General features: G+C 48.7%; 1 protein-coding gene across 1 annotated transcript in view; it reads right to left on the reverse strand.

Annotated features, from left to right (window-relative positions):
• Nucleotides 1-13,569, reverse strand: part of LOC147668734 (voltage-dependent T-type calcium channel subunit alpha-1I-like) — a 523,924-nt gene that overhangs the window by 307,327 nt on the left and 203,028 nt on the right. The window contains exons 3-4 of the mRNA XM_086948467.1: nt 10,171-10,486; nt 8,754-8,846 (exon numbers count right to left, since the gene is read on the reverse strand). Coding sequence (XP_086804593.1) covers nt 8,754-8,846; nt 10,171-10,486 — 409 coding nt within the window. The remainder of the gene's footprint in view (nt 1-8,753; nt 8,847-10,170; nt 10,487-13,569) is intronic.

The raw sequence follows: 13,569 nt of genomic DNA on the forward strand, positions 1-13,569 counted from the left end.
GCCAAACATGGGGCCTAAAAACCCCAGACCTGACCTGTCCCTCCAGTAAGCCAAACAGAGGGACTCAGCCTCCAGCTTTAGGTAGCCAGAGGCTGACCCTGAGAGCTCAGTGCATCTCAGCTAAAGAAAGGAAGGCACACATGATGAATGGTGATTGGAGGAAGTTGAGCCCAAAGGTAGAGGAGCCTCACTTCAGTACTCCATCCCAGCATCAGCCTTCTTCTTTCCCAAGACACACCAGAGACAGAGATTCCCTATGGTGGAGACCCTCAGATACCCTTAGGGTGAGGGGTTGCCTAGTGGACCATGACACAGGGGGAAACCAAGCCAGAGCTGGTCCTTCCTTATATGGCCACTTAGGTAATAGAGGCTTACCTGGACAAGGATAGCCTTATCTCCTTTCGTTTGGGGGGGGGGGGGGGTTGTGTAGGAAGGTACATCCTGACTATGGTTGCCCCCAACTTTTTGCCCTGTGTTTTAGCTGGTTTTGGACATAGTCGACCTGGGATCCTGCCAATCAGGACCCCAGGCCTACTGCTCTCTCTTTAAAATGGATTCCATGTACCCTAGGTGCATTTCCAATTGGTACTGGGCCACCTTATCAGACCCCGTAACGCAGGGCATAGGTGTACCCAGGGCCGCCAGGGGCTGCAGCATGTATTATGCCACCCCTGGCTGGCCTCCTAAATTTGACACAACTGGCTGCACGACAGCTGGGGCGAAGTCGTGTAATCACACTTTGCTTTAGATATAGTAGCTCTATATCTAACCATACAATGGACACCCGAGCTCCTATCAGTCACTCCTATGGCAGGCCTTGACAATCCTGAAGGCAGAGTGCATGGGCTCGAGTGAACTAGGTTCTGGCCCGAGCCGAGCCCGGTTGCAGCTTGCGGAATCAAGACCCAATGGCTGTTCCATGATAACGCGTACCACATCGGTAACTTCGGTGTCGCGTTATCAAGACATGTCGAGTAAGGTGTCATACGAATCGGGATGCTGCCCTCTCACCAACTCTGGCGACGAGGTTAGCATTCCGCCCTTCTAGAGGGACACGACATGTACGTAACTGTGAACCCCGGTTAAAGTTAACTAAAGCCTCAGCTCCACAAAATGGATGCTGCCACCACAGACACGAGTCTGACCTCCTGCTGCTGGGAGTCCTTCCATCGGGGAGAGCTTGGACAAAGGGTTTCCTGTCAAGGGCGGTGTTCGCACCGTCCCAGACAGGGTTTGTGTATTCTGGGTAGGTAGGGCTTTTGCGAGAAGGTGACTGCGGAGTGGCACCCCGGTGCTCACTACGCATCTGCCGGTCAGAACCAGTTCCAGGGGTGCCAGCCCTGGCCTGGGGAAAGTCCGGCAAGGGGAGAGGGGTGTAACTACCTCCCTTCCTGGTCCCACCCTTAGGGCAGGACCTAGTCATGTACCCACCCCTTTCTTTAGAATAAAGGCCGGAGCGGGGACCCTTCAAGATTAGATCATCTTTGATTCAAGAACTACTTTCTACGAAAGGACATTCAAGACTCTTCTCAAGATTTCTCCCTTGTGACTAAGGAGTAGTCACCCTGCATCAGCGGGCACCAACTAAGAACTCTGCGGTTTGCTGTAAGTCCTTCCTCAAGGAATCCGACGGCCCAGCTCGACGAGAACCGGCTTCCCTGGCACCTCTGACCTCTACCCACGTCATCAGCTCAGCTGTGATCTGTGGGTGCGACGAGACCTCGAGGGACCGGCCATCATCAGAACCTGCACGCTCTTAAAACCAGCACGACTATCGAGGTAACTCTCTGGTGAGTGCTCTGGGGTCCGAGAAGCCCCGACCCTGAGCCGCTCCAGCACCGAAGTGCAGTCTCCCAGCATCTCCACGATCTGCGTGGGGCCCTTCTGCTCGCTGCTCAGCACGTTGTCTGGTCACTAGCCGCTGGCTTGTGCCCTTCTGTGACGACATCCGAGAATCATCACTGCTGGTCTGGTTGCTCCAGACTGGCCCTTGCTTCCATCTTTGCGAGAAGCACCCCGGACCCTCCTGGTCCACTCAAGACGCCATCTTAGGCCCACCACGTGGCCCTGAGATCTGCCAAGGCTTGTTGCCCCATCCTGGGCCCAGCGACGCCAACAGCATCATCCTTCGTGGGACAGCTCGCACCTCCACCGTGGTCGCCGACAACGCCTCCTGGTCCGTGAGACTGCAGAGCCTAGCGTCGCCCACTCACCTGGTCGAGGTGACGGCCAACCGGTGCCTTCCTGGTACCTTCTGACTACTGGCTAGTAGTACGAACTTGGTCCCCTCTGCTTTCAGGTTTCATCAATCTCCGATCCAGGCTTGGATCTCTACGAACTATTCAGCACTGGTCGCCGGCCAGCAACTCCTTTTCTTCCGGCTCCTGGCTCGTCAGCGAAGACCCCGACGCCTGTAAGACTTGTGCAGCCGCAGCCCTCGTGGCTAGGTAACTCGGCATTTCGGTGCCTGCATAGCCTCCTTACTCTAGGGTCCTGAGTCCCTCGCTTCCGACTTGCCTTATCGGGTCCGCCCGAGACCTTAATCTTTCCGTGTCCTCGGACACTTGTTTTAATTGTGCACTTGAAGTATTTGCTAAAGAGATTTGGTTTGTGCTTAGTACCCTGTCCTCATAAAGAGTACAGGGCTGTTGTGATTCTTAATAAATATACTGTTTATTTTCATAACACTTGTGTGGTGTCCTTTCACTGGGTGTTCAAGGGGTACATGTGTGGTAAACAGCTGGCTTAACGCGCCCTCTCGAGTCTTTAGCCTTAGACTGCTCGTATCCACGCTACTAGGATAGCTGGTCTATAGGTTGACTTACAACCAAACGCCATAAGGGTCGTTGGAACGATACATAGCGGTCGCTAGAATAGCGAACGTTGCATATCGGGCCAACTTCTCACACATGACACCTATCTATTTGTCTCAATGTATGCACCGAATATTGACTCACCTGTTTTTTTTTCCACACTGTGGGGCAAAATTGTTTCAATCGGAGCACGACATGTCATCTGGGGTGGTAATTTTAATCTGGCCCTGGTGCCCTCACTAGATAGGGCAGATGGTGTTAGTTCCTACAAGCCCCGAGCTAGGGAGGTTTTGGAGGGAGTGATGGAGGAGGGTGGTCTGTTTGACGCCTGGCGACAGCTACATCCCCACGGACGGGAGGGCACGCACTTTACACCTCACACCGGGACTTGGGCGTGCTTGGATTACTTTTTGGTGGCCCGGGGCATCACTAAGGATCTGTTGGAAGTTGACCATTTGCCCAGAACCTATTCAGATCACAGCCCTGTTAGACTGCAGTTCCGGACTCCTGGGTGGGACAATCCGAGACCGCAGTGGAGGCTGGGCCCAGATACGCTTCTTGATGAGCTTTTTCGCACGGAGTTGGGTGAGGAGATTAGGGATTTCTTCCCTAGAAACAAGGGCTCAGTGGAATCAGTGGAACACATATGGGAGGCATTCAAGGTCACTATAAGGGGCTTCTGCATTTCTAAAAGCCATGGGGTCCTGCGGGATATTCTACGTACCATTACCACATTAGAAGGAGAGCTGCGAACACTAGAGCTCCAAATGGCGGCAGGGGATGACCCACACCTACAGATAACCTTTAGGGACACACTATCCAAGTATGAGGAGGAGGCTGCCAGGGAGGCGAAATACCGGGGAAAACACTGGGTGGCCCGGAAGTACTGTGAAGGGGATAGACCTGGTAAGGTACTGGCCTCACTCACGCGTACACCACGAGAACACAACACCATATTAGAGCTCACTGATGAGACTGGCACTGTCACTAGAGAATCGGATGAGATACTCGCTGCATTCACGACGCACTACTCAACACTATATACTTCCAAGGCAGAGGCGGATGCTCCATACGCTGACTATATGAATGACGTAGCACTATGCTGGCTCAGTGATGGCGATAGAGAGTTCCTTGCGGCGCCTTTCGAGCTTGAGGAGGTTCGCGAGGCCATCATGTCCCTCCAGAATGGGAAGCCCCCAGGGCTCGATGGCATCCCAGCCGAATTCTACAAAGCTTATATTGATATTATGGCACCCGTGCTTAGCGAAGTCTTCACTGAATCGTTGGCTGATGGGGTGTTACCCCGCTCTATGCGCGAGGTGGTTATTACCTCTCTCCTGAAACCTGGCAAGGACCCTACCTCCTGTGACTCTTACCGTCCACTCTCCCTTCTAAACTGTGATGTGAAGATTCTTGCCAAGGTTCTCGCCACGAGACTCTCTCTGCTCATGACTAGAATTGTCCTGCCCAACCAATCTGGCTTCGTGGCGGGTAGATCCACTTCCCATAACCTCCGCACCCTTTTTTCCCTGCTTCGCTCGGTCCATCCTGATGTCCCAGTGGCGGCTGTTTTCCTTGACGCTACCAAGGCATTCGACTCTGTCGAATGACCCTACCTCTTCGCTGTCCTGGCCCGCATGGGTTTCCCTAAACTGTTCTTAGCCTGGGTGCGTCTCCTCTACACGGATCCCACGGCGAGAGTACTGATAAACGGGAAGCTATCGTCACCCATCAGCCTCACGAGAGGCACCCGCCAGGGGTGCCCGCTCTCACCTCTATTGTTTGCTATTGCGGTCGAACCACTAGCATGCCGCTTGCGCCAATTGCACCGAGAGGGAGCGATACAATGCTTGCAGCGGCAAATCGATGTGTCCCTCTACGCGGATGACATCACACTATATGTCAAGCTCCCGGAGCTACACCTTAACCCCCTACTTCGTGAGTTCGTCCTTTTCGGAGGACTTTCAGGTGTTCACATTAACTGGTCAAAATCACAATTTTTTCCCCTTACGGATGCGGTACGTGACTTCCCACTAGATTACCCGTTGGTGTGGTGCCGAGATGATCTTCGCTACTTGGGGATCCGTGTGGCACGGGATAAAGATGAGACACTCCGCTCCAATTATGGAGTGGCCATAACCAAACTGGCCGCCTCCGTCGACAGGTGGATCACGTTGCCACTCTCCATGGCTGGCAGGGCCTCCCTCATAAAAATGGTGATATTGCCCCGCTTCCTGTACTTTTTCCTCAATATCCCCTACTACCCTGGCGCTTTTTTTTTCAAGACACTCCGCGCCGAACTGCGCAGACTCTTTTGGGGTGGCAAATCTCCCCGACTAAAGTGGTCCACGTTGACCCTTCCCTATGACCAAGGCGGCTTCGACGTCCCTGATTTCGAAGCATACTACCTGTGCGCACAAGCGCATTTTGCCTACCACTGGATGGCTCCTACCCCGTTCATGCCACACATAGCAGTGGAAGATTGGATAGCACACCCTCTTCCATTGAACGGCCTGATACACTGTCCCGAGACTTCCATCTCTACTTCGAATACCTCGGTCTCCTACACGCTAGATGCGTGGCGACGCATCGCCCGGCGGCTGCTCTGCACGCTGCCCTACTCCCCTAAACTTCCTCTAGCCTATCACCCAAAACTTGCCTTGTTATCGGAACTGGGGTTCCGGCAGCTCTGTGACAAACTCCATATCACCTACTGGGGAGATCTGTTTCACAACGGACTTTTCAAAACGGCGGATCTTTTTTTCAAACTGCAAGCACACACGCCCCTTGAACTCTTTTACTATATTCGTCTGCGCGCTGGGATGCGGGACATCCTTCCAGATTACCCTGCTGAGCCTGCGACCTTGCCACCGCTACACCACCTTTTGGAATCACTAGATGGGGCCCATTTGGTCTCTGGGCTCTACCGCCAATATCGCGGAGCTGCTCCTCTACCGGTCTCCGCCGCCCGATTGCACTGGTCAGCGGAACTTGACACTGAGGTCTCGGACGACCAATGGAAGTACTGCTGTACATTGACTTCCTGCATCTCTGCCAGCTGCAGGTTGAAAATTATACATTATAAATACCTGCAGAGGATTTACTACACACCGGTCCGGAAATACAGATTCGGGCTGGCCGATAGTGACCGCTGTGAACGATGTCGAGCTGAGCATGCGGACTTTCTCCACTTGGCATGGTCCTGCCCCCAGATTGCTGACTACTGGCGACAGGTCATTGAGGCTGTTGCGCAGATGGTGGATGAGGAGATTCCTGCGGACCCTCTGGTGGCCATCCTTGGATATACGAAACACATATCTAAGGGATGCAGAAAATTTGCCGACATAGCATTCCTACTGGCCAAGCGACGTGTCGCTTGCCGTTGGAGCAGAGGCAGAGCGCCCAAGTTCAAAGATTGGCTAACTGACCTAACATATTGCCAGGATCAACACACCACTTTTTCTGAATTATTGCCTCTCACAAGTAGACCTAGGAACATTTGGGACCCGCTGGTACACTACCTGCTTAAACGTTCGGACGATGATACACTATCGGGCGATGAGCCCACCATTTCCCAATCACAGTAATACTTTTCACTACATTTTGATGCTCGGCTATGGAGGACACGTGCTGCTTTCCTCCACTTGAGGGACCTCTGTGCCCCTGCTGTCTCCTCGTAGAGCGTGTGGCCCTAGTCTCCACGGTGCTGCCCCCTCGCCCCTTCCTATACCTATATTCCCTCCCAGACACGTAGACGAGGGTCCCCCCCCCCCCCCGGGGAATACTGTCCTGCATACCCCCTAGTAACTCTGCACTGTTGCCCCACGAACTGCCGCTAACCTAGAAATTTGAGCCTGGGACATTCACCACCCCCGCGCAATGGCACCTGGCAGAGCCACCACACTACACCACTACCGTACATTATTGTCGCACAGTAATACACCACCGCTTACACGTAACCTCGTTGAGATGTTGTTTTTTGTTTTTTTTTCTTTTTCTTGGTTCTTGTTTTCCATGTTACAAAAAATAAGAGTGGGATTCTCTTCTCGCTCACAAAAAACCTGTTTGACTGCAGCACATCCTTCCTTGACCTGCTCCACCGGACGATGCTGTGACACTATTTATTTCTGTGTTGTGCCGCCGGGCCCCCGGGATGCCGGCTACAAGGCTGTGTAATGTTGCTCCACTATTGCTGCCGGCCTCCGGGTTGTGGGCGCCTCAAGCTGTGTATCCTACTGTACTTTTATCAATAAAGCAGATTTGAACACCAAAAAAAAAAAAAAAAAAGAATTACGAGTGGCAAAGCCAGACTTCTTAGAGACAGCCCTCGCATCAGATAACCTACATTTCTCAATCAAGCTATGTCCAATCAATTTGCGTCTCCTATCAGAATAAGGCTCATATCGACCCTGCTTTCTTTACAGAATGATCTGCACACTTACCTTTCCTGAGTCCAACTTAAAGACTCATTTTTAATATGTATTCTATTTATATGAAGCATCTTGCCCTCTATCCAATATCCAGACCTGCCAGTTCACTTAATGCACAGGGGTTTGTCACACAATGCCACTGTGTTGCACAGGACATCTTCTTTGACATGGTTACCCAGTGAACAGCTAATATCACATGATAGGACCTAGGCTGAGCTGAAAACCCTTGCATAGCGTGGGTATTCAGGTCATGTTTGGTGGCTCTATGCAGCCAATGTTGAGTTTGGGTTCAGAAACCAATCCAGGACATTGGCAGTAGCCTCAAAAGCACTTTTTAGGTCGTGCCTAGAGCCAGCGCGCATGCGCTTGTCTTTCTTAGACTTATTGTAGAGGAGGAGGGAATAGAAGCCCTGCCCATTCTCTGCCCATATTTGCCATTGGCCTGTGTCATTGTCTGTCCTAAATGCTGGCTTCTGATTCATCAATAGGCCTTTTAGTCCCCCCTTAGTACCGCCTCCTCCTCATTTGTCACCTCCCATGGCGACTGGCCCCTTTACTTCGGTTGTTACAAGCTATGTGTTATTCAGACTGTGAGCACTATTTTCTTCAATGCGGTTCTCTTACTGCAGGCACAACATGCTTTGGTGCCTTCTTTACTCCTTCCCTCCTGCTGTTGTGCCTTCTCCCCCCCCCCCCACCCTCCCATCGTCCGTGGCTTCTCGCACCCCGCCCACCCCCCTCTCGTTGTCCTTGCCTTATTCCCTGCCTGCCCTCCCTCCCGTTGTCAGTGCCTTCTCCTCCCCCACAAACCCCCCGCCCGCCCACCCTCCCGTTGTCCGTGATGCCTGCCATTTGCAATGCAATAGGTCTCGCATAAATGCAAGACCTATTGCATTGCAAATGTTTGTTGTTTTGTTAGGGGGATGATAGAAGAGTCTCTCAGGCACTAATCCCCACCCCCCCTCCATGGTCCCACCATCTGAAAAGCTCCTAAGTGACAGGGTAGACAGTAATGTGCTCATGGTCCAGTTTCCTCTCCAGAACCAACCCCCTCCTAGGCCCGGCTGCTTTCACCCACATAGTAAATCGTTTGTACAAGTTGGCAGGTCTGCACTATATAAATACCTTTAACAAATAGATGATTTTTTTGGAAAATGACGTTGGACTCAGTCCCCAGAGAGCTCTCCAGACTAGTATTCTACATGCTTCAGCTCTAGGCTCAGTAGCCTGGAAGAGATCCACAGACCTGGATTTATTAGAAATGCAGCAAGAGAGTCATGATTCAGTCAATCAAAGACATGCCCATCAGACCCTGCTACCTCACTTAATGCCCCAGGAATGTCGACAGACTCCAGACTTGGGCTCCGATGGGTCCTCCTGGTTTGGGTGCAATGTCTGATGCATCTATCACATTTGCATATTTGCCCCATACCCGGAATCACCATAGACCCCCCTGCGGTGTCAGGAGAGCTCTGCCCGCAGGCAGGTGCAGGGTCACCCCAGTACTCACTATGATCAGCAGGATGAAGTAGATGAAGTTGTAGAAGGAATGCGCGTCCATCACGTAATACATGATCTCAACCCATCCCTCCAATGTGATCACCTGCAAAGGGTGGGCAGGGGGAGAGAGAAAAAGAGAGAGTGTGTAAGGAGTGAGGCTTGAACAGAGGTCCTTGGCCTGGTATACAAAATGGCTGCAGAAATATCTAAAGAATCAGTGAGCATTGCTAGGGATGTCACAAGTCCTTCCTGCAGTGTTTGCCCTGGAATGACACTATTTAGATAATCAAGCCTTTAATGTTGGTGTTAGAAGATCAAACATTCGTAATCCCTATATGAGGTGCATTAGCAGGATTGAAAGTCTTTTTGGTTCCGTCCTATACTGCCAGCTCCAGGACTGTTAAAGAAGAAGGGGTGCCCTATTTACAGCAAACCACGACTGTTTGGAGAGGCCTGAAGTGTGCCTTCTAGAATCCAAGTATGAGCCGAAATGACTGCCAGCAACCCCAGGAAGACTATAATTCGTTCAAGGTCTAAAAATCTGATCTGATATCTGATGTACAATAAACTAAGAGAGCGCACGAGAATTACTTAGGAGTCGCAGCCTTAGAATACGTTTTCTGTACAAACTTGCGTAGCTTGCAAACACTTGTTTTTCACCTAACCTCACTGAAGTAGTTGGGTTTAGTTATGGAAAAACATATTTAGTCCTGTTATTCTGCAAATACTACACATGCTAGTCTTAAGTATAATACATTACATTGTCCTTGGAATTATTTTGCTACTACTGTTTTTGTTTTAATAATTATATTTATAATTAAATGTTCCCACTTTTAATAATCCGCCTCCCACACAAGCTAATATGTAGAGTTGGTGATATCCAAAGATCCTTTAATTGTAGCACGATACATCACTAAGCAACTGACTGGAATAACAATATGACTTATGCCACTTTTCAGAAAATCCTATGAGAAACCACAACCAGTACAGGCACTGGAAGCAGTGCTCCTCCCTTGATCCTGCCAAGCAGTGTCATCACTCATAGGCCTGATCATCCCTTGATCCTACCCTGAGGTACCGCCCCCTGAAGGACTGCTCCTCCACAAATCCCACCGTGCAGTTTGACCACTGCAAGCACAGCTTCTCTTCTCCAGTACCACTGCCTGAATGGGTGCTTCTCCCCTGGAGTGCAACATTTGGAAGGAGCAAAGGTTCCTACTTCTGCCCTACAGTGTCAAAACTTCAGGGACTGATCCACCACAGTTACATTCTGAACTGTCACCACTCACAGAATGGCATGCTCCTCCCCTTGTTCTGCCTGCAGTACCACGACTAGAAGTATCGCTACTCGCCCCGTCATACCATCCAGTGCCATTAGGGCACTACACTTGTGCACTTCTAGACCCACTCTCTCCCCACCTTCTCACCTGAAAGATGACGATCCAGGCATAACCGATGTTGTCAAAGTTGATGGCGCCCTTGTGTGGGTTTGTGTTGCTTGTGCCGCAGACAGTGTAATACTGGTTCCAGTTGACGCACATGCCACTGACATTGAACTCCTGCCGGACAGAGTTGTAGTAATAGTAATCCTCCTTATCCAAACAGCACTGGTGGCCCCGCTCACGCAGGGGGCGGATCTCGTGGCACCCCATAATGCCATTATCCCCAGAGAGTGAACAAATGAAGGGCATCTCGTCGTCTTCCTCAGGCTGGTAGTAGGGTGAAAGGGTGATGTCACCTTGTCTGAGGACAACAAGAGGTTGAATTAAAACAGTATGGCTGTAGTGGGTTCTGCTAAATTGTAAGTGATTTTATGCTCCACCATGGATTAGTATTATGTTTATAGACATTTATCCTGTACTGGACAGAGAGTAAACAACAGCTAAACGCTTGCCTACTATGGTAATCTGTGAGATTCCATATAACCAAAAACTACCTGTAGTCTTTAATTCATAGTAATAACAATCGAGCTATAATTGTCTATTGAATTTAATATATGCTATTCTTAATCAATATGCCAGGCCTATTGCCTTTATCATAATGTCTCATAATCAACAGTCAGACCTATAGCCTTTGATATTGGCTTGTCACCGTAACCAACTCAAGCCTACAGTATGTTAATGTACGACAGTGTAATAACAAGTCATCCTTAAAGGCCTATTGTCTTTAACAAACACTATTCACTATAAGTAGTTCAATACTAATAGCTTTGGTATAACATTTCATAATAACACATCCAAACTACGAAATATGGCGTTACTTTTCCTAATGAACCGAAAAGGCCTATACCCTTTACCATTGGTTTTACACCTTACCCAACACTGGCCGATTAAAGTGCACTTAAATTAGAATCCATTGTGATACAAATATGAAAATAAACACAGCATGCAAAACAATGTACAATTCCTCTCAACAGGGCCTAACAAGAATCATCATAGTGAAAATCCCCAGGGTTTGTCAGAGAGGGTGGCACATGCCAAAAGCCTACTATGATAATCTGTGAGATCACATGGAACTAAATACCTATCTGTAGCCTGTAACACAATATAACAACCACTGTTAACCCCTTCCATGCGGCCGCGATTCCCCTGGTGTGCTGTAAACAGCACGAACAGGGGCGGGCCGTGACGAACCCCAGCCGTCATCAGCACACGAGCACCGTAGTGCATGACGGCTGGGGTTCGTCATCAGCATGGAAGGGGTTAAAGGCTTGCTGGATTTAACAAATTGCTTACTGACTTTAACAAATGTTTTTTTTAAATGTATGAGCTAGACCAACTGTCTTTGTCATAACATTGCATAATAAGCAGACAAGACCTATGGTATAGGAATTAATATCTTCCAGTGCACCATTCAGGCCTATAGTTTGTCACCTTAATCAACTCAGCCCTACAGTGTTGAGCGTAAGCTCTTCCACAAAGCAACCATCAGACACACAGTCATACAATTAGAAAGGTATGCAAATGGTACACTATTTACTTTAATATATGCTTTTCACAATAAATATTTCAGGCATAGTGCCTATATGATAACATGTTATAAAGAACAAATATAGCCATGATCATTGCCTGCCACCACAACTAACTCAGTCCTGCTGTATCTAGTATCAGTTTTACCACAAAGTGCAATATAATACATGAAATCTTTTTAATGGTAGCACACAGCTTCAGACCCAATCAAATCCTGTGTTCAGTGATACCAAAATGAGGGTGGAGACCAAGCCTCTCTTTCAGTAGTACTCTGAAAGCTATTTTTTGTGGCTCACATAAGCTAAAGTGACACCTGCACTTTGAATCCATATAGATTGATGTAGCCCTGGCCATCCTACACGAATGTATGACGTTTGAACGCATACATTTACAACGCATGCCTTTACAACGCAGTTTTTACACTGCAACATCCCTTACAGTGCATACATTTACATTGCATACCATTACAAGAATTTTTTTAACTACATTTACAACGCATTCCATTACATCGCATTATACCTTTACAACGTATACCATTACAACGCACACCATTACATTGCCTTTAAGGTAAGTGTTGGATAGTGTAGGGGTAAAAATTGCTATTCTACCTCCAGGGGGTGCAACAGTAGGGTAAGTGTTGGATAGTGTAGGGGTAAAAAATACTATTCTACCTCCAGGGGGTGCAACAGTAGGGTAAGTGTTTGATAGCATAGGGGTAATAATTACTATTCTACCTCCAGGGGGTGCAACAGTAGGGTAAGTGTTGGATAGTGTAGGAGTACTATGCATTATAATTGTATACGTTGTAATGACATGCGATGTAATGCCTGCGTTGTAGTGACATGCGTTGTAGTGTCATGCGTTGTAGTGACATGTAATGTAACGGATGCGTTGTAAAGGATGTTGCGATGTAATGACTGCGTTATAAATGTAGTGCGATGTAATGACTGCGTTGTAAAGGTTGTTTCCCATCCTACACTGCTCTCAAACACAAATCCCCACTCTGAAAACTAAGGTTAATGATGGAAGGGGAGGGTACAGGCTTGCAGTACATTCCTCATGGCTGCCCTCCACCCATCTGCGCTGCTGCCAGGGAAAACCAAACAGCGTAAATTATCTAGTTATCTAACAGCCTGATTCATCAAGCTGATTTGCGCTTGCAAAGGGCCAGATTCTGAGAATCTGGCCCTTTGCGAGTGCGATTTTTGCATTTGGGATTCATCATCCCAAATGCAAAAATCGGTAATAGCGAATTCGCAAATTTGCGAGGAATTACATTTAAGGAATCTCTATTTGAGATTCCTTAAATGCAATTCATCATCCATTTTTAAATTGCGAATTCGCAATTTCGGCCCGCTATTTACCGCGAGGTCAAACCTCGTGGTAAATAGCGAAAACTTAGAAAAATGCTTTTAAAAGCATTTTTCTAAGTTGCATGTTGCACACACACATGTCCTTTGGACATGTGTGTGCGCAACAACTGTTTAAATTTGCATTTAAGGGGTGCTACAGGGTGACCTTTGGACACCCCTGGCACCCTTTAAATCGCTATCTTATTTGCGATTAGCTAATTGCTAATCGCAAATAAGGAATACTCCCCAATCATTCCTATGGGCCTTTTGGCCCATAGGAATGAATGGGGTGTTATTCCTTATTTGCGATTAGCAATTTGCTAATCGCAAATAAGGAATATGTAGGAATCGCATATTTTTTTGCGATTCCTACATGAATCCCGTTTTGCGAGCCTGTAATAGCGATTCCTTATGAATCGCTATTATAGACTCGCAAAACGGGTTGTTGATGAATCAGGCTGTATGACCCTTTAACAGCATTACAATGTCATCTTTTTGCCCCTGA

The sequence above is a fragment of the Lissotriton vulgaris genome, unplaced genomic scaffold, assembly GCF_964263255.1.
Source record: "Lissotriton vulgaris unplaced genomic scaffold, aLisVul1.2 SCAFFOLD_1650, whole genome shotgun sequence".
Lineage (NCBI taxonomy): Eukaryota > Metazoa > Chordata > Amphibia > Caudata > Salamandridae > Lissotriton > Lissotriton vulgaris.